Source organism: Conger conger, chromosome 7 (assembly GCF_963514075.1).
Source record: "Conger conger chromosome 7, fConCon1.1, whole genome shotgun sequence".
Classification (NCBI taxonomy): Eukaryota; Metazoa; Chordata; class Actinopteri; order Anguilliformes; family Congridae; genus Conger; species Conger conger.
Window position 1 is genome coordinate 29,741,241 of NC_083766.1, and position 21,081 is coordinate 29,762,321.

Consider the following 21,081-nt stretch of genomic DNA (forward strand, 5'->3'; position numbering starts at 1 on the left):
ATATGAATAAAAAATAAACAATAGACAATAGGCAAGCGATGCATCTTTATTCATGCATTTACGCATAACTAACCACTTATAATTCTGAAAGACAGCAGCATCTAACATTCATTCTATTGTGATGAAATGTGCAGATACAGAAACTTTACAGAAATAAATAGCTTGACAAGGAAGCTATGAGAGCACAGGCCTTCACTGAAGGAATATTACAGCATACACATTCTACATTTGAAATTAACCCCAAATTTTCAGAAGACGCATATGTAATCTGTATTTTTTTTAAGCTATTTATTAGATTTATTTGTAGATGACTTTGTTTTTCACCAAGTCACATGCAATGGTGGAAAGGATTATACACACTAATTCAAAGTGCGAGACAGAAGCCCTGTACTGCAAATTACATATGAATTGGATAGGAACTGAACAGAACCGTCAGAAGAGGATTTATAGCTAAATCTGTATATACAGTACATTATTACCATTTTTCCAATTCTGAAATTAGTTGGAAAAATTATTTATATGCTCCTCACATTCAGTCCTTAGTCCTAAATCCATTCTAAAATGTAATTCGCCACAAAAGTATCTTTTATTGAATCATGTCTATAACACTTGTAAGGACCAATCACTGATTTTATACCCCATTCAAAAATAAAATAAATAAAGAATACAGGAGGGTTTCGAGCTCTATGAGGGTAGCGTGGATTTCAGTAAAGGTGGTTGGTTTGGTGGATGTGTAGCGGGGTTAGCTCAGCTAGTTCGCTAGTCAGCACGGTGAAGTGCAGCGAAAGCGAAGGCTCGTAATATCTCACTTGTTACAGATGTATTCATATCCTATATTTCAACACATTAATTTAAAAATGCATGTTCGCCTATACAGTATTCTTATTAAGGCATGCATTGTATACTGTATCTTTTCCCCTATATGGGCAACTGCCAGATCACCAAATAAGGATATTAATGTCCTATCTATATAGATAATCATAAAGTTAACCTAAAACAGTTTTATCATAAATATAACAAGCTGAGGAAAAATCAAGCTTTAGATCTGGCTTTGGGCTGAGTGATTCAAATTCTAACAGTTGGATATATCACTAATAATGTGTCATTGGGAACAAATATGTATAAATAGCTTAATCTAAAGGAACACTAATAGTAAAAAAAAACAAAAAAAAAAACATACAAAAGCCAAAACATTTCTAATGAGAAAATACAGAATAATAAAAAAAAAAAATCTATTTACAATATCACAACACAACAGGATAACAGATACACGTTTGTCACACAATATCTGCTGTTATTCATGATTAGGAACTTTGCAAGTCCTATTTGGTTAGATACAGGAAATGTATTAGATATTTATAAATAAAGAAACATTGCTTTGACACAGCATAATGTTCCTTTCCTTCCAGAATCCCTTGTATTTCAAACAGAACTGTATTCAAAATACAGTTTTGAGCATTTTTACGGTAAAAGCTTTTGTTTTCATGAGCAACGGCACCTTGTTCTGACAGTTTCATTCTGTTTGACTGTGTACAGTTTGAAAGTACATCAGATATCAGAAATCCGATCAGCAAACTTAATTAGATGCAAATGAACTAAAAGTATGTTACTCACAAAAGGGAAGGAGCTAACTGACTAAATAGTGAATGATTACTTTCAGTGCTGCAGTCTGACGTGCAATATCTTAACAGATTCAGTGATTTCCCAAGTCCTATTTACCATATCATAAAGGTAAGAACATCTGAACATAGTTTAAACGCCTTAGAAATATGATCAAAGATTAGAGTGCTGCAAGCTCAGGCATATCTGCAATATTTTTCTATAGATGTTACATTAAATACAGTTCAAGAAAAAAAAAAAAATCTTATTAATATATGTTTAACCAAATATATAAAAATGTATAGGACACATTGAAACAAAATGAGAATCTCCTTACACGTGTATTCTTTTTTTTTTTTTTTTAGCTTTCTGTATGGAAATTAACTTAAATATCTATTACCTTACATCAAGAACCAACCGTCATAACTACCAGACCACTCGACTATTTTTTACTACATTCAAACAATTGCTAATATACACACCATAGAGCATCATAAATAAGTATCAGATGCAAGGATGTCAATGTCTAGGGTCACCAGAAAGTTTGGTTGGTCAGAAACTGACAAACTCCCATTCTGCAAGCATAGCAAACAGTCATGACTTCTGTGCAAATTTAGTAAGTCAATGTTTTGCTTCATCCCAAAGTACTGTGATGATACTTTGTGTGTGTTCAATATGCAAAACGTTCCTGTCGAGCATAATTTCAAATTTTAGGTTCTATCTTGTTTTGACTATGTTCATTTTAGAGGGAAACGATAGAAGCAGAATGATCTTCACTGCTGTTTTTTAAAGGTATAAAGAAAATACAGTATTATCAAAAGAACAATAGGCCCCTAATAGCCAAATTATTTTTGATTTGCTTATGTCTTTCTCTTTGGCAGTCACTTCTACATTTCGAAAACAAGTGTTTGCATTTGTTACCCAAGGCTACCAAAATATCCTTTTATGTTCACATTGATGAATGCACACTGGCTCCATGATGAATGCCCCAGAACCAATGATACATGTCAGCTTGGTGCTGCATCACTGACTTAAGTCAGTATGTTGTGCCTGTGCAAACCAGACATTACAACGAAAGTGACCGAGTGATAATTAGCGCAGTGTTACTTACAATGCTGAATCATGCGGCAGTTTGTCTACCTCAGAGGCAGGCAAAGTACTGTAGTAGCCTACTCTGCTTCAGCAAGTCGCCAGGCAATACAATTGCATGGGTACAATGTAACAGCTAGTGACTAAGGTTCACTGACTGTATAATGCCATTGACAATATTCTCACTGCACACATTGCACCTTACTTTGTGCAAAATAATCCCATCAGCACTTGCATTTGAGTGGGATACACTTTCCCAGGGAGAAATAAACATTATAACACTCTACATTGGTGCAAGCATGGTGATCTGCGCACACATGACCATTCACTGAAAAATGCATCTAAGTGCCTCATCATTACGCACATCTATTCTTGCCTGAGGAATAACCCACCCAATTTTGTTCTCATTCAGTAAAGAAACAATTGCAGAGAAGGATTTTAGAATGATAATAATTTGTTTTTTAAATAACCCTAAGTACTGTTTTATATTTATGTAGACTCCAAATGTATTAAAATCCTTGATAAACAATATCAAAAATATGATTAAAAAATAAATCTGTTTTTGCACAAATACATAATATGGTTATTTAACATTTCAAACACTGCCAACACTACACCATATGCAGTATATATAGTATATATGTAGTTGACCTACGCAAACAATTTTTAATGATTCAATTTACTTACTCACTAATATAAAGTCCTGAATCAAGTTTATTTTTGGAAATTTATAAAACATACTCTGGCTTCATAACAATGAAGTGAAAACTATTGAGATGCATCTAGAACTGGATTGGAGTCTGTGCCTGTGGCAAGTTGAATTAGTTGGACATAGTATAGAAAGGAACACATCTGTGTGTATATAAGGTTCCACAATTCACACTGCATGTCAGGACAAAAGCCAAGCCATGAAGTCCAAGGAACTCTCTGTAGACCTAAAATTTAACATTTTGGCGAGGCACAGATCAGGACAAACCATTTGTAAGCCATTGTATGCTGTAACTTGGTGTGTCTTGAGCATTACAATTTTACACATTTTCATATATTTGTGCAAAAAAATACTTTTGTTCCAGTTTACCAAGGATTGATATTATAAATATATGGATATGATATACAATTTTCACATCAACTGAGGTAGATATCTATTGGGCTGAACCTTCAATAGTGGTTTTGAAAAACATGAAAAAACATAAAGAAAACGAATAAAGAATAGTAAATCTTTCAAACCGGTCCAACACTCTGTAACCTCGCTTAAATCAAGTAGTGCAGATTCTACACCTTTTTTTTCCCTCAAGCCTATGTCTGAGGCACAGGTCAAGGTGGGTTAGTCCTTAGCAATTTGATTCCTTTATTTCATTGTTCTCCTCAACATTCGACTCCCTTACTCTGCTCGTCCCTATCCTTCACTGCATTTGGCTCAGCACTTAGCAGGCTCTGTGCAGGTCTCAGCAGTCTTGGTAAAGGCACTCCATAGCAGCTGGCTTGGGTTTCTTGACAGGGTCACAACTCTTGGGCTCCACTATCTTCCCGGCGTAGTCCAGGCAGTGGATGCTGCGGTGGCGCTGCCCGAGGCCGCAGGTTCGAGAGCAGGAGGACCAGGGCCCCATTTGCCAGATGGGGCAAGGCAAGTCTCCGCAGGGCTTGATGTCGCTGGGCCTCAGCTGCTCGTCACAGAGGAGGGAGGGGAAACCGCCGCCGTCTCTGCAATCAATGGTCCTCCGGGACCAACCGGAACCGCAGCTCTTAGAGCAGTCGGACCACTCCCCCAAGACCCAGTGAGAGGTGCCGAAAGGCTGGATGGCATTCAGGGAGGCCTTCTTCTCACTGTGTTTTCTGAAGGAGACATCTTTGGGGATGAAGAAGGTGTATTTGATTTTGGGTGGGGTTGCATCTCCAGCTGTGGCCAGCAGCTGGATAGTCACCGCCTCCCTCAGTTGCTGGAAGCTCTGGATGCGCTCCAGGGTGGTGGAAGAGCCACTGTACTTCAGCACAGCTCCTGATACGGGAATGTCCTGCTCTACTGTGGAAACAGAGAAGTTCCCATTCAGGATGTAGCCGCCCGTCTCCCCCTTGATAGCCAGGTAGTTGCCGTCATGTTTGATTCCTCGATGGCTGCGCTGCTTGACATCAATGTTGGTGGCCCCAGCTGGGATGGTCACAACGTCATTATAGCCATACCTGAAGGATGAAAAAAAAGTTTCGTTAGTTTTTTTCTTTTTGCTAAAACAAAAAGGTACTTTTGTGATCAGCTTTGAACAAAATTAATGTTTTTAATTTTCTGGGAACTTTCTGAGAACTTCACTTTCATACAGCAATGAAGAACTACGTAAAAATACTAAATACCTCTCAAAATGTAACATATCTATAAGCTACAATCAAAATGTTGGAGGTTTAAGATGCTTGGCAGGAGGCACAGAGGCATTCAAAGATTATGTTTCAACATTATGCCTCCTTTATATATTACATATGAGCTACAGTATGCACATATTTCATATATACTGTATGTATTTTAAATATAGCCAATCGCCATCCCCAGCACGCATGCCTTGTATTATTACACTTACATGGCTTTGTTCATGGAGCCAGTCACCTTCCTGCAGCTGGAGCCATTCCCTCCACACACACCACACTTGTCTAGTCTTTGGTTGGACCCAATCACCCGATCACAGCCTGCTTTCACACACTGGCCCAGGACACAGACAGACGTGGTGTCGGGGCCACACGTGGTACCATCGATTACCTACACAGCACAGGAAACAGATACAAAAACAATGACATATACATATGTAATGCAATGCATTGACAACACAGTAATGGCTTTGGTTGGGACTTCATTTAGCCAGCAGCTATATCACCATACAGCCTTCTCATGTCTAACAGGTATGCAGGGTTGGGACACCTCCTAGGAAAACTACGGGCCTCATTTACCTTTAGCATGCACAAACCCTTAGCATGTACGTTCAAAAGTGATAACATGACCAATGATTGGTCATGGAGGCATTTCTTTTGCACCAATCATTGGTTGTGTTATTAGTTTTGTGTCTGCTAAAAGGTCATAGTAAATCCGGCCCCAAGTTGCTGAAAAAGATGTTGGTGAACCAGTAGGGGGCACTCCCCCCTCTGGACCAAATAGAAATCCAATGCCCCAGTACAGTCCTCTGCATGAGACATTAATCCAAGGTCTTGATTCACTGTGTTCATTAAAGAGCCCATGCTTTTTGAATAAAAAAGAATGCTAATCCTGTTGTTTTGCCACATAATCATATATAATACGTATTTCAATATTAATTACAATAGAAGATAGGTCTATTGTAGCAGGTGAGCAGGTTGGAGAAGAACTGAAGCCAAGGATTTCTTCTTCTATCGTATAGATAATAACGAGCAGACAAATGCAATAGTTTACATGTTTATATGGTCATATCAAGATATAAACAAAGAAAGTGGTTACTGAAATAAATGACTAGGCATGAAGTTGGCATGACATCCTGAAAAAGATGGACATCTTTGTGCATGGCTGGTAAAGTATGGAAAACTGGACATTGCAAGAGTACAAAAAAAGGGTGAAAAAAGATTAAATAAATAAAGTATAAACAAAGTGGTCACACTGTACCTTGGATTCAAAGACTCTGAACTCACTGCCCCCTCGCACTCTGCAGAAGAGCTTGCAACGGTCCCTGGGGGCCACACCAGCATATTTTGGAATCCATTGCCTGATGTTGCCATGGATATCCAGGTCACCCACAGAGTTGTACTTCTCACACTGCTCTTCTCTGAAGCTTTTTCCTGAAGCAATAAGAAAAAGCTCAATCTTTTCTGAACTTGACAATAATAGAGCCGAATAGTCCATTGGTTTTGTTCATGAGGTTTGAATGTTATGTGGGTATACATTTTCAGTCTCGATCTCTACTGGTAGTTATTTACCTGCACAAGAACATACAGTACACACAATATCTGCACATAAGCATCCAAGCTGCAGTACGTTGTGTGCTTAAAGTGTTGAAGGAGCATGCCAAATCTACTACTATCTATTAATATTACTACTACTGCTACTACAAAAAGAATAAACTTGATTTCCTACAGTTATTAAAAAGACTTTCCATGTAAAAGTAACAATAAAATACAAGCATATGTAAAGATACATTAATTAAATGAAGATAAACACAAGCAAGTATGGGGAACAATGGAAATATGGCAAGAAAGAAGGCTACATAATAAAATATATTGGAAATAAAACAGGAAAACCAATTACGAGGAATCAGAAAAAACAAGTTATGAGAATAAGAAAAAAAGCAAAAGTACCCTTATTGTTCCCACAGGGGCGAGTGTTGCAGGACTGGTACTTGACTCTCTGTCCCTCGCAGTATCTCCCCCCGTCCTGGGGCTCGGGGTGGGTGCAGTCCCGGTGGGAGAACTCCACTCCACCTCCACATGTTCTGGAACAATCTCCCCAAGGCCCCCACGGCCCCCATCCTCCATCTATAACTACCTGTACCAGAAATCACCAATCAGGGGCCACTTCAGCAGAGCCAGGTACTATATTCTTTTTCAAAATGAAGTTAAGCAGTGAGTACTTTTAAAGTGTCTATTATTTAGTGACTTTTAAACACTGCACTGCAAAATGGTTAGATCAATTCCTACAGAGTACATTTTGCACCTCCTGTGTAGACTTGTGGAAACTGTTAGAGTTGAATCAGCACAGAAGAATTTACTGTTTTTATAATGTCAATCCAATAGCTTCATCTCAAAGACTTAAATGAAACAAATTGTAACATATTCCAAACAAAGTCTCACTCTCCCCCCAAACAATTTCTGAACCTGCGTCACAGCTACAAGGCTGATCGACGTTGAGACATGACTCAACTACTTTCCTACCTATCATAGATACTCATCAAATTACCAACGTCACAAAAAAATTCCTTCCCCACTAATCTCTGTTGCCTTCGCGTAATATTGCTTTCAATGACAAACATTGATTATTGATTTCACCGACATCCAAGATCCAAGGTTGCAAGATCACATCAGTGCCATCTTGGCTTGGATGTTAGCCTTTGTACAGTGAAATCACAGTTTTGTGTCTCTCCACAGCAAAATGTTCAGTGTTAAATATTCTGAGAGAGTACGTTTGTATATTTTACTGTGATAGGGTACAGCTGATCGCTTTTGGACTCATATACACTCATGAAATTTGAACATTTTACTGGAGTACCTTGCCTTGGGCAGAGCTGTTCTTTCTCAGGTCTGTCATAGCCTCATGCATCTGCACTACCAAAATTCATGGTGCGCTTGGCGTGTGCAAACTTAGTGCATGCTTTTAGCTGGGAGTTTCATGAGCAGGGTGTAAGGAGTCTTTAGCCTGCCAGCACATCTGAGGTCATAACTGGCTTCTTACGGAGGCCCTAGTGGAAAGTCTTTTTTAAACACGGCACCAGAAATAATCATGCTAATAATTGAATGGGCATTTGGAAAATGCAGCAGAGCATTTGATTATTTTAAGCCGCTATGCAAGGAAGGGGGTGCTGACTGGAGCACAAGAAGTGCTACAAGACATTTTCTGAAAGGGCGAGAATGTGCCTGAGAGTGATGTACATGTCAAAACAACAAAAAAAAAGAAACCCTTTCAGGGCACGTTGAGGCATAGACTCATAGGCGGCATAAAAGCGCAAGTCTTCTGAGGGACGGGCTGTTTTTGTGGGTGGAGGGTTGTCTGTCAAGGCTCTTTTGGGGTTCACCTTGGGCTGCAGGACCTCCTCAGCTCCCACGCAGACGCCGTTCAGGCAGGTCCTGTTGGAGCCGCACGGCGTGCCGTCGGCCCAGGCCAGGCTCCCGTTCTTGGTGAGGCACTGCAGCTGCCCTCTCTCCCTGCACCACAGCTTGCTGCAGACGTCCGTGTCGGAGGTGTTGGGGCAGTGTTCGAGCTCCCCCCCGAACACCTGCTGGCACTGCACGTCCAGGCTGAAAGCGCGGGCCGGCACCTCGGCAGGCAAAGGCACAGTCATGCCCGGCACATCCAACAGACAGTCCCCTGTCAGCAGAAAACATGGTTCTGAGTACAAATCCAACGTGTAAAGCAACGCAGAACAGCACAATAAAAACATTCAAGAGAAAGGAAAAAAGAAAACCACAGACAGTCTTGCCCCATAATAAACATGATTTATTATGCAGCGGAGCAGGGTTTCGAGTAGAACTTATGTTCAAGACCCAAGCAGGGTGGAAACATTAGCCTCCTCAATGGCCTAATAAACCAGACTTGTGCTGGAGTATGTGTCCTTGCAAGTGGTTAAGTGCTTAAGTGGGAGCTGTTTTCTTTACCATTTTGGATCTATGCACTATGCAGATCCATTAACTTGCCACATTATGCTGAAACATTTCGGAATGTGTTTGTTTTCCAGTCATAAATACCATTGGACAGTCAGAGAAAGGGCTATTTGACTTTGGGAGGTGATAAAAGCATAGCATATAAAGTACATGAAGACCCTACATAAACAGTGGAAGAAGGTTTAAGAGTGATGCTTTTAGGAGTGTGCTTGACAGTGGCCTACTGTACCATTAGTAAATGCATTTTCTGTGTCACAAATCATATTGTAACATATTTCTTTGCATTCAGATACAATGATACAACTAACTTTACAGTCCTTTTTATACTGCCGTTTAAAGATTAGGCATTATCAGGCGGAACATCAGTACCCATAGGTACAGTTTTATTCCAAAAGAAAAGAATGTGCTTGGCAGTACTTGCTCATTCTGTGAAGGGGGATCAGTTGTTAAAGATGGAATGCGTATGCTGGAATCCTCCACTGATGACTCACAGGTACAAAGTGTGTGGTGCAGACGGAAATATTGATGGATATATAAATCAGCGGAAATGTCAGCTATTTTGCAAGGCAAATATTTTCTTTTGCTCTGCTGATTCATGGCTATGCAGGATGACTAGCCCTGAGGGTAATGGCTAACCACATTGTGAAATACCCTTTTCTTTCTATGTGCGCAACAACCGCAAAGACAGGACCTCCCTGGCCAGGAAGGGAAATTCAAACCATTGATTGACATTGCCTATAAATCACATACATGATTTTACTGCTCCAGTTGTACTGTACAGTAGCAGTAAGCCAGAAGAGAGATGATGAACTGTTGTATAAACTCCCAGAAGAATATAACAAGTGTGGTTTTTAGAGAGCAAAATTTGTGGTCAGAAAAGTGTAAAGGCAGGAGAACTATTATTTCCGAAAATAACGCTTGTGAAATCTCAGCCCAAATTACAGTAAAATTATATCAACCATAAAGACCTAAATTACAGACAACAGCTTAAGCAGAAGCTTCAATTCTGTAGGCAGATAAAGAAGATAAAGCTAGTGAATCCCAAATTGATCCCAAGGATGTTCCTAAAAAACCCTAAACATTTGGCTGTGTGTCTACAAACTACAATCAAGTGTCTTTGGAGATGGCACGTATGTTTAGGTGATACGATAAAACTGGCAAGCAACCAGCATTACAGTACATATAGTATGATATATATCCAAATACATATTTCACAAAAACATGTATCTGAAATTCTGCCCATCTATTACTTTTTTAAGGAATATTTTTATATATATTTATATTCAGAAGGAGGGAGTCAGTCACTTCTGTTGAATAGGGTATTTCTTACATGGATCTGAGCTCACCATGTCCGCTATCGAAGAACTCGGTGATATAGAGGGCGCTGCACGGGGACCAGGGCAGGGTCTTATTGAGGTGGACAAAGAAGGGGGCCATCAGGTGGTGTCCCCCCTGGTTCCCGAACAGCCATTCGCAGGTCTTGGAGTCATCGTGTGGCATGCTGAGCACATGGCCTGTGTGGAGAGACACACCTCTGCTGTTACTGAAGACATCACAGCAAGCAGCCTTACTCAATACAGCTTCAGGGAGACAGGGAAGGGCTTTTTAACATCTTGAGTTGTAAAGCTGTTCACTGTACTGGATTAGACACTTTTAAGGTCTAATTATTAAAGGACTTACCTGCATTGCGACACATTATGTCAGAAACAGTAGCTATGCATGGCATTAAGAAGGTTAGTCAAATAAATTGATGCTTTAATTTTATGGCATATGCTATTTGGCAAAGGCAAATTTCTTAACTGATTAAATTATACTCAGTGAGCACTTTATTAGCTATTTATTCGACTTAGACTTAAGTCTTCTGTTGCTGTAGCCTATCCACTTAGAGGTTTGACGTGTTGTGAGTTCAGAGATGCTCTTCTGTATACCACTGTTGTAATGCGTGGTTATTTGTGTTACTGTCACCTTCCTGTCAACTTCGACCAGAAGACTTCCTGTCTTCTGACCTCTGTCATTAACAATGCGTTTCTGCCTGCAGAACTACCTAATAAAGTGGTCACTGAGTGATTTAGTATGGACACTAAATCAATTATGGAAAATGAAGAGCTCCAAGAAAGGCTAGTTTCATTAAACATTTTAAGGGGAAAAAAATGTAGCTTTAACAAAAATTGTACACTTCCAAAAATGCACTGAGGATGGGGGTTAGTTAGAGATCCTCAGAGATAAAGGATATTCACACTACTGACTTCACGTCACAATGACGTACATACCTACCGACGCAGTCCGATAAAATAAATGAAATATGTCATTATGCATGACTGATTTAGCTTCGGAGAATGGGAAAAGTTTTTTTATGATGTATTGAACAGATCTAGACATATGTGCATTTGGGGTATGGGTACCCTTTAAGACTCATTGGCAAATGGCGATTATAGTGTAAGCCTATGGTTCCATAGAAAAGGCTTCCACTCACCAAGCTCATGGGCCAAGGTGAATGCAGCTTGGAGCCCGTTGTCTTCGATGACAGAACAGCTTCTTTTGGGGTCACACATGGTACCCACATCAGCAACCCCCAAAGTGTCACAACTCTGATGTCCACAGATGTCCTGAGGAAGAGAGGAGAGATTCATATGATGCAGTGTATATAGTTATTTTTGCTCCCAAGCAAGCTCTTGCCAATGAAATATATTTTCTGGCATTTCCCTCATAAATTAATGAAGCAAATAAAACAGCAGCCACACTTGAAGACAGAGGAACCTTTAGCTGTTTGACAGTGAACAGCATGCCACCAAAGTAAGTTTCCCTTCTCATAACAAGGTCTCCCATGATAGAAACAAATGTTTCCTGGGCAGAAGACGGAGGCCACAAGACATACTTCCACACATAATTTAAACCACATCTGGACACCAGAGGGGCACAGGGATTACGAGTAATGTGAAGTCAGTTCTGCTTCTCTAGTAAGCGCTCGCTGCAGAAGAGACAACACACAGTATAGTACGCAAATATACCCCCAATTATGCTTCACTTTAGGGTCCTGCCACCGCAAAACACGCAGCCTACATTCTTCAGAACCGAGGCCGATTAAGGCCAGGTGTTAAAAGTGCTGCTGTACTGCTGTTAAAAACACCCTCCCGGCCTGTCTAAAATAGCCACTGTCATCACATGAAGCTTTATTTAAAGTGCTTCTAAAAATGACCCATACTCACAGCACTTTCAGTCCTGCATTTTTCTAAGCTGACCCAATGTCATATTGCAACATCAAAGCAGGATGATGATTGTAATTTCATATCTTTTTAAATTGAGGCTTTCAACTAACTGCATTTCTAATGTTTCCCCAGGTTTGATATTCAAGTAGTTTTGCCATACTTACACACAGTCATGCCTGATGTGCAGTTTTAAACATTGAGCCACCGCTGTTCAAAATGCATGAATGTTTCACAATGTTTCACCAAAATCCATTTAACTCATTCTATGATGTACTGAAATGCATTATGTTATGTTCAGTCTAATGTTGAGTTCTGCAAACAGAATACTATCGTGTGAAATACATTACAACATCATATCATTACTACAGACTTCATTCATCTAATGGTTTTCTTTAAAGACATTGAACTACATTACAACAATGCCATCCAATGAGTTGAGTCCCCCTATTTAAAGCATAAGTATCATATCAAATTAAGTTTTGACAAATGTAATAACTTGAAAAGTCAATATTTCATTGCATAGCCCTTATATTTGATTATTGCATTGAGTCTGCGACTCATGGTCGTTACTAGGCTCATGATGGTTGGGAATTTCAAAAAAAGTTTGGAACGCATAGTCAGTGGGGTGAAAATCTGTTGACTGACTGGGCCACATCAAGCACTTGATAAACATCTGCCCAATGAGTTTGCTGGGATTTCTCTGACTATTGCTGGGTAATATTTTTCTGTACACTTCAACTGTCATTCTTTTATTGTCGTCACTGCTTACATGATCAATAATGACCACTTAACTAATTTCAGGCCCAAGCCATCACACTGCCTCCACTATGCTCGACAGATGAAGTAGTACAGAGCAGTCCTCTTTCACCTTTCCCTTACTCTGGTAAATGTTTATTTGGTCATTGGTCCATAGGACTTTCCAAACCTCATCAGGCTCATCTTTTTGCAAACTACAACGCCCCTTTCTGTTTTTCCAGGTTATCTGGAAGTGCAGCCTCTGTAATTTTCCTCTCTCTGTCTTCTGCTCACAGTGTCCTGCGATACTTTCACCCCCAATGTATAGAGATCATTAGCAATTACTGAAGTTGATGATTTTGGCTTTTTTTTCCCAGAGCTCTCTTCCACCAATGGCCTGATCACTGATGATTGGAGTCCTCCAGTAGTTCACTTCTTCTTTAAGACCATTCAGCTGACTTTGAAATACACCAACTGCAATACATCTAATTAAGGTTTTTGTTTCTTCATCAGCACAATAGCTTTCTTTGTTGCCTATGAGAGGCCCAAATCAGAATTTGATTTGGAAACTCCCCAACCCACCCATTCCCAAAATAATATATATTTTGAATAATTAGGGGGCTCCCTGGGGGTAGCCGGTTATGTCCCTTACTGTGTCAGGCCGGATCTGCTTGGTTGGCATGCACAGTTGTCTGGCCCTCATCTGAAGCCAGAGTATCCTTCCTTTAGCTTATGAAATAGACTCTATGAACGCTTCCAAAAGATTAGAACCCATGTCCTGACACTCACAGCATTCCATTTATAAATACTTAAAGTAATATGTTAAACCTGTGAAATATTAAACAGCTGATAGTAATTTGTCCCATGCTGATGCTTAATAGGAATCGGGGCACTCATTGAATGGCATTGCTTTAATTAACAGGCAACGGTCATTCTTCCAAAACACACTTGAATGCAAAACACGAGAATTGCCAGCCTCGTTGTTTCGCCGTTCTGGGACCAAAATACATGAAAAATACAGTTAAATGCGTGTTTACAAAAAGTATGAAAAAAAGTCCTATTCCTCATAGTCCTCATGTTTGATTGAAAAATAACAATTTGATTAGTACACAGGCAAAATAAACAACTTTCCCCAAACTTTTGCATATAACTGCATAATGTATATGACATATGCATGTATGTATTTCATACTGTATATTAAACTGGGTTTCTTGTCTCTTTTTTGTATGACTTATACCTTGGAGTCACCTGGAAAGAAACCAAGTTCTCCACCATCTTGATTGTAGTTTATAGACTCATCTATTTGGGAGGTGTTTTACATTATGTAAAAATCACAATTATGCATATTTTGCCCATATTCCAAAGATTGGTATACAGTTATTCAGAACAGCTGTACTCAGTGAATAACCCAGATAAATATGATCAAGGAACATAAGGTTTAACATTAATTATGTCCAGTCCATAATAACATTAATAATGTAAGTTGGCCTTACCTTTCTGGTGAAGAGGACAGCAGTGTCATAGTGCTCCGGGTGTCGGTGACTGGAGGGGTTGAAGAGCTGTTGCCAGTTGCAGAAGTTGCGTAAAGTCACGCCGCCATTGCTGGAGATCTCTGGCCCCACATCCTCGTCCTCAACCACCAACACCTTCACCACCACCATGCTGACTGAGTTCTTCAGGCTAGGGTGCTTGTAGATCTGTGCTGCCATGGCAACCAGGGTCAGGATGTAGTGCTGTGATGGAACGTTCATGCATGGCATGGGTCACTTCACATAAAGTTGGCTGTCCCATACTTCAGGCAAAAACAGTTTGTCCTGTATGGGTTGCCCTTACTCTGTCCCATATTCTCCTGTGTCCTGACACGTCTACTTATCATAGATGAATGAATGTGGCATTACACACACTGAATAACAAAGCAGATGACTGAGAAACTGAACAGCACTACTGTTAATAGCCTATCAAATTCAGGTTGTGGTGTGGTGTGGTGTGGTTAACTACTCTGGCAAATGTACTTCATTTGATAAATGATCCTGGACATCTGTAGTCATTAGCCTTTTTTAGATTTAAAACCAGCAGCTGTTTGGCAACTGGAAGAAGAGCCATTCAGAGTAGGCTCATTAAAAGACTGGTTCATTAAGACCTGAGCCTAAAATACCTAAATATCTTGTGTTGGTTCTGAGCTGCTCAATTTCACCAAAGGGAATAACAGATTTATTTTGAGATCAAGCTATCCTGAGATTTCATTGAATAGGTGAATAAAGTGAACTACACTGACAGATAATTTTGAAATAGTGTTTTCAATTTTCTCTTTCCACTCAATTAAAGTGAAAGGACAAAAAAGTACATGGAGACCTGGGATATTCCATTCTCAGATCATGTGCATGAGATCATAAGAAATATTTTTTCATGTGGCTGACATGTTTTTGATACTGTCTTCATCAATGCAGGTATTATATGCAAGCAGTTAAAGAACTCCTTCTTGAACTTACTGTATCTATGTCCGTTTTCCCGCCAAAAAACATTCATATAGCCTATTTTTGACTTGAGAATGTTGCCAGCATTACTTAATATTGTATATTTATTGATTGCTGCACAATGGCCTGCAAAACGTGTTGTAAATTTTCCCACCAAAAATAGGAATTTTTTTACTTGAAACTAAAAGTCATAATTGATTGCAATGAAGGCCAAATTCAATTTAATATTTAAACCATTAAATTCAACTTCAAACAATGAAACTCAAGTTAAAAAAACAATAAACCAGTTAATGTGATACAGATTCAGGTAATACGAATGTATAGATTATGCAATTCAAGTTTACATCATCTCCAAAGAACTTTAGGATCTGTACTGACAAAATTAATCCCAGATCCTCTCATGAAAACATATTACCAGGCTGAAGAAATCCCAACAAGTCAGATCTCCTGCATGTAATTTGTAATCCCCAGGTTGTTTGAGAGAGATTCATGGCTTACCTGTGGACACTATTATGTAAAATGATCAGTGTTAAACCAACTCTTACAGTATACTATACATATGGTTCTAATTGGACTCATACTGTATGTACCCTATGACTAGAGTTGAAATAACACTGGGCATTTTACTGTGTATGCACTGGGGAGATCCAAACATCACTGGCTCAGACATTATGATCAATATCTCCCTGGCATGCAGTCTGAATGTCATGTTCCTTTACTGCAGAAATACCTTATTTGGCATGCAGTTAGGAGTGTAGCTACTTGTTGTACCAGTTGTACTGACAGTAGCATACTCAACAACGGAAAATGAATTAAAACTGTCTTCGCTAAGAAGACAAATTACCTGTAACCTCACACCATGCTCTCACTAACTCACTTGCAATATAAGAAACAAGCATTTTAGCATGCCTTACAATTCCTCAAGCTGTTCAAAATAATTAATAGTCATTTGTAAATAATATACATACTTTTAATTAACAGTGATACTATAATTTTTTACATCAATAATATTAGTTTGATACCAGCATGTTTTATTTCACATCAACATACATGTACTTTATCAAACCCATTAAAAGAGTAAGCATGCCTGATATGGTATCAAGTAACCAAAATGTTTATAGAAAAGCAAAGCAATGTTCATTCATAAGCCTACCATTTTGGGGAAATGTTGCGTAACTTAATGTGATTACACTTGCACAAATATTGATATGTCCAATATTATGGAACGTAATAACTTAATTTGTGTGATATCTGGCGCCTATACCAGTCTCTTTCCAAATAAATATTTTGCTTTAATTAGACTGTAACATCTATTTTGTAAATGTTTGTGTGATTGTAGTTTTAGTAATAGCTATCTTTTCCATTCAATAATTAATAGTATAAGGCCTCTTTATAGAGTAGAAAGCTATAGTTGGCCTACCTTTATCTCATCTCCATAGAAACGTGTCATTGAGGAGTCTGCCACCACCAACGTCTCGACATATCTCGCTGCAGAAACAAAACGTTTCTGCCTATTCCGCGTTTGACCATTCATCTCACCAAAGGAGAATGCGCTTCTTTCTGATTTCCCGTATGTTTCATCTTTCAATTGGTCGAATGTAGTTGTAGCCCCACGCGTGTTGGTGGAAACTCTTCTTTTAATAACGTGCAGCTGCTTGATGGTTTTCTTCAGTTTGCCAATTCCAGACCTTTTAGGCTCAATCAGATACTCGTCTCCATCTGTCACAAACGATCCTTGGATCCCACGACACAGACTGACAGCAACTAAGGAGTCTTGCTTGAAATCTACGGTTCCCGAATAAAAACAACTTTTCAGATCTTCTTCAATGTCCTTGTTGTGGTTAACATCGTTGATATTGTTACTGTCAGATTGCGTCCCTGTCTCCCTTGTGTTAAATGCATCTAATAGTGAAGAAAGACGTTTCGATTTGATGCGCTGGACCCTAATGGTCGGAGCTAGGAACCTGTCATCCGGAGTCAAGTGAAGCGTGAAGTCTTTACCAAATGCAGTGAGACTGAAACTGAGTTCCTGGTCTCTTTTCCACGGACGACCGCCGTTTCTCCGACTAGTTACCCTGATAGGTATAATGTCCTCGGATTCTAGCAACTCAGAACGAGCAATGCTGTATATTGACAAAGTTAACAAAGTAATATGCAACGCTGAACACATTTTAAAAACGAAGACAATACGCAAATGAGCAATGTCTTATTTAAGGAAATGTTCAAGTAGGTAAGTTTTAATGCAGCCTATAAAATAATTTATGTGAATGCAAGCAATGTCTACTTGTATACAGAAGGTCCATAACTTTGTAAAAATGTAGCGCAAGTTCAGTTTCTTAATTGAAAGGCGGTTGAATTAGACATCCAAATTGGTTTCCGTTTCAAAATATGATTCTGCAAGTTGTATTGAAGCTAATATAGTGTGAAGCAGCTAATCTATGAGCTAACACATGTTCTTTCGTCTGGATTGTGTCAGTGAACGGTTAGAGTGGCGGTCGTATTTATACGTTCCCCTTCTTTAAAAGTTTATTTTTGATATCCCTCACCCACCTAAACTCACTCTCCTCCCCCTCGTAGCCTACTTCATGAAAAAGCTTGCACATCAACCTCATCCAATGAGAACAGACTAGCACTCCCACTCCGCAAACTACTTTAGTTAGACTTGCAGACAGTCCACAGTACGCCGATTCGTCTACCCCATCAACCGTGTTATTTCAAGTGTTCATGCTTCTTTTTAATGCATGAAAATTTTTTTTAAAATAAAAGGCGATGCTAGCGGACTCACCGGATATGAATTAATTTACTGAATGAATGTATAGCTACATTTTTTGAGAACCTGGCTATTTGGATTATAGGGAGAACACCAAGTGATGCGTTGTGATGTCTTGAAGCAACCATTCTGCTTAAACGTTGCCTATATGTTAGACCTACTATGTTACACAATTACAGCCAGATGACGAGTAATAGTTGCGAAGCAAAACAAATTTGTAGCCTACATAAGCTGATTACACACCGACTGGAAATACAACGTATGACACTTTAAACAGGTTTGTGCACAAGAAGGTCCGTCATATTGATACATGAATTGAATATTACAGGTGTGGGAGTGGATCCCAAGTTTTTCTTAATTTAAGCTGCTCTATTTGTACATTCCTTTCTCAATACAACACGAAAACTTTAAATAGCACCGGGCGAAATGTGATTTGCCTTCATGTTCTCTAAGGCACTGGAAAATGTCCTGCCAGACACACAAGTGCCCTCTATTGGGAAAAAAGTTCAAGGATGTACACATTGTGCATGAGCATTTATTTCACTCTCTGGTATCACGTACGTAAGTGTAAATACATTTCAGCAAGAACCAGCATTTAGCGAACAGTCATCCACAGCCACATACACAAAGATTGGGCCTCATGCAAGAACATTTTCATATTCTTATCATATATATATTTTTTTCGGACAAAGAACTTATAGGAGTGTGCCACCTCGGATTCAACAAATGTACCTAACTTTTAGGCACCTAATCCTCCTAAATGAAGGTGCCCGTTATACTGTATATACGGTACTGGATTGGATTTACATGAACAAGAGACTACTGATTTCTGATAGTTTTTGACAAAACATAATAATACAGCAGACCTTTGTCCTTTCTCTCCTAAACAATCCACTGAAATACATTTCTGAAAACATTTGAGGCGAGAAATAAGCAATGCAATTGCTGAGTCTTGATTCATATTTGATCTGCAAGGCCTAGTCTGAAAGTTTGATCCGAGTTTGGTGTGCCAGGCGTGCTGCGCTGCATGACTTATACATGACTCCTACTTCAGGTCGAGATCACTCGCAGGTCGGGTTCTTGCATGAGTCCCATCCATCCATCCATCCATCCATCCATTATCTGAACCCGCTTATCCTCAACAGGGTCGCAGGGGGGCTGGAGCCTATCCCAGCATACATTGGGCGAAAGGCAGGAATATACCCTGGACAGGTCGCCAGTCCATCGCAGGGCACACACACCATTCACTCACACACTCATACACTCATACACTCATACACTCATACACTCATACCTACGGGCAATTTAGACTCTCCAATCAGCCTAACCTGCATGTCTTTGGACTGTGGGAGGAAACCGGAGTACCCGGAGGAAACCCACGCAGACACGGGGAGAACATGCAAACTCCGCACAGAGAGGCCCCAGCCGACGGGGATTCGAACCCAGGACCTCCTTGCTGTGAGGCGGCAGTGCTACCCACTGCACCATCCGTGCCGCCTGCATGAGTCCCATTGTTACGTAAATGTTTTGCCGTATCTCCCTTCTACACTAACAGGACTCAGCAACTAAAGAACCATATTTTCGATATTGAATCCCATCATAGCCTATAGAATTATACCTCATAATCTTAACATTTTCCTCAATGTGCAAACTTGAAGCATCCATCCATCCATCCATTATCTTAACCCGCTTATCCTGAACAGGGTCGCAGGGGGGCTGGAGCCTATCCCAGCATACATTGGGCGAAAGGCAAGAATACACCCTGGACAGGTCGCCAGTCCATCGCAGGGCACACACACCATTCATTCACACACTCATATCTATGGGCAATTTAGACTCTCCAATCAGCCTAACCTGCATGTCTTTGGACTGTGGGAGGAAACCGGAGTACCCGGAGTTCTGGTCAGAAGCTCTTCCAGTGGGATGCACTTTCTATTTGTTGGTTGTTATTGTTGCTTAGGATTAGGTGCAGGGTAGGCTATGTACTTATGCAATCATTGACATTTATATTATGCCACAGACTTTTATAAGTAAGAATGTGTCATGTTGAAATACAGCCTATGCCTTCAGAATATGCAAGTAATATAGTAATACTACTACTACTACTACTACTACTACTACTACTACTACTACTACTACTACTAATAATAATAATAAGAACAAAAACAATAATAATAATAATAATAATGATAACAATACTTATTTTTATAATAATAAAATAATAAAAATAATAATTATTATTATAATTATAATAAAAATTCCTATAATTGTATTACATTACATTTCCACAAGGTTGTAGTGTTGTAACACATTTTCATTTTCCCAAAGTCGGGAAAGTTTGAAAGGATTAACTTTTTTCAGCAGCGGAATAAACCTTTGTAATAATACGGGTTTCTGTAAATCAATCAATTGATTCAAAGCAATTACATCGCCATTAACATTTTCTGTTTTTTATTGTGAATCAAATTCAAACCCTCCTGAAAATGTCAACATATGAGCGTTGTAGTTTATTTGTAATTGATATTCAACCACTAGGTGTCACGCTTGTATGAAAAATAACTGTAATAACTCACGAAACTGTATTGTTTCATGCTCTCTGAAGCAAAATTATTAATGAATTAATGAATTATTATTTAGCTGAATCGTATGTAAATGACTCATGCTCCGGATTATAATTCGCTTGAAAACAAAAGTAACGAAATGTGCATCAATTTACTAACACTTAAGGGTTCTTGTGGACGATTGTCATGTTACTTTTTTGTATGCATCTTTGCTGTATGCAAAAGATATACAGAATGTTTTGTTCATTGGGGCTCATTTGTGGTAGAATACGAGTTCAATGGGCTACACAGCCTCATTGAAAGTGAAGGCTACCATCTCACATTAACAACTA

General features: G+C 39.3%; 1 protein-coding gene across 1 annotated transcript; it reads right to left on the reverse strand.

The window, feature by feature from the left end:
• Positions 1-46: 46 nt before the first annotated feature.
• Positions 47-17,873, reverse strand: LOC133133922 (A disintegrin and metalloproteinase with thrombospondin motifs 8-like). The gene is made up of 9 exons (XM_061250221.1): positions 16,839-17,873; positions 14,438-14,677; positions 11,477-11,609; positions 10,350-10,517; positions 8,418-8,710; positions 6,988-7,174; positions 6,299-6,471; positions 5,253-5,428; positions 47-4,866 (listed from the first exon to the last, which is right to left on the reverse strand). Exons 1-9 carry the CDS (start codon positions 17,586-17,588, stop codon positions 4,134-4,136), a joined length of 2,853 nt encoding a protein of 950 aa, XP_061106205.1. The 5' UTR covers positions 17,589-17,873; the 3' UTR covers positions 47-4,133.
• Between the last annotated feature and the right edge of the window lie 3,208 nt (positions 17,874-21,081).

Bases quoted from the DNA above. Each gene is read 5' to 3' on its own strand.
- LOC133133922 (XM_061250221.1), bottom strand. From the start codon at position 17,588: ATGTGTTCAGCGTTGCATATTACTTTGTTAACTTTGTCAATATACAGC. The intron at 10,518-11,476 runs GTGAGTGGAAGC...CTCTCCACACAG, and splicing joins CACCTTGGCCCATGAGCTTG to GCCATGTGCTCAGCATGCCA. The intron at 8,711-10,349 runs GTGAGCTCAGAT...TTCTGCTGACAG, and splicing joins GTTCTTCGATAGCGGACATG to GGGACTGTCTGTTGGATGTG.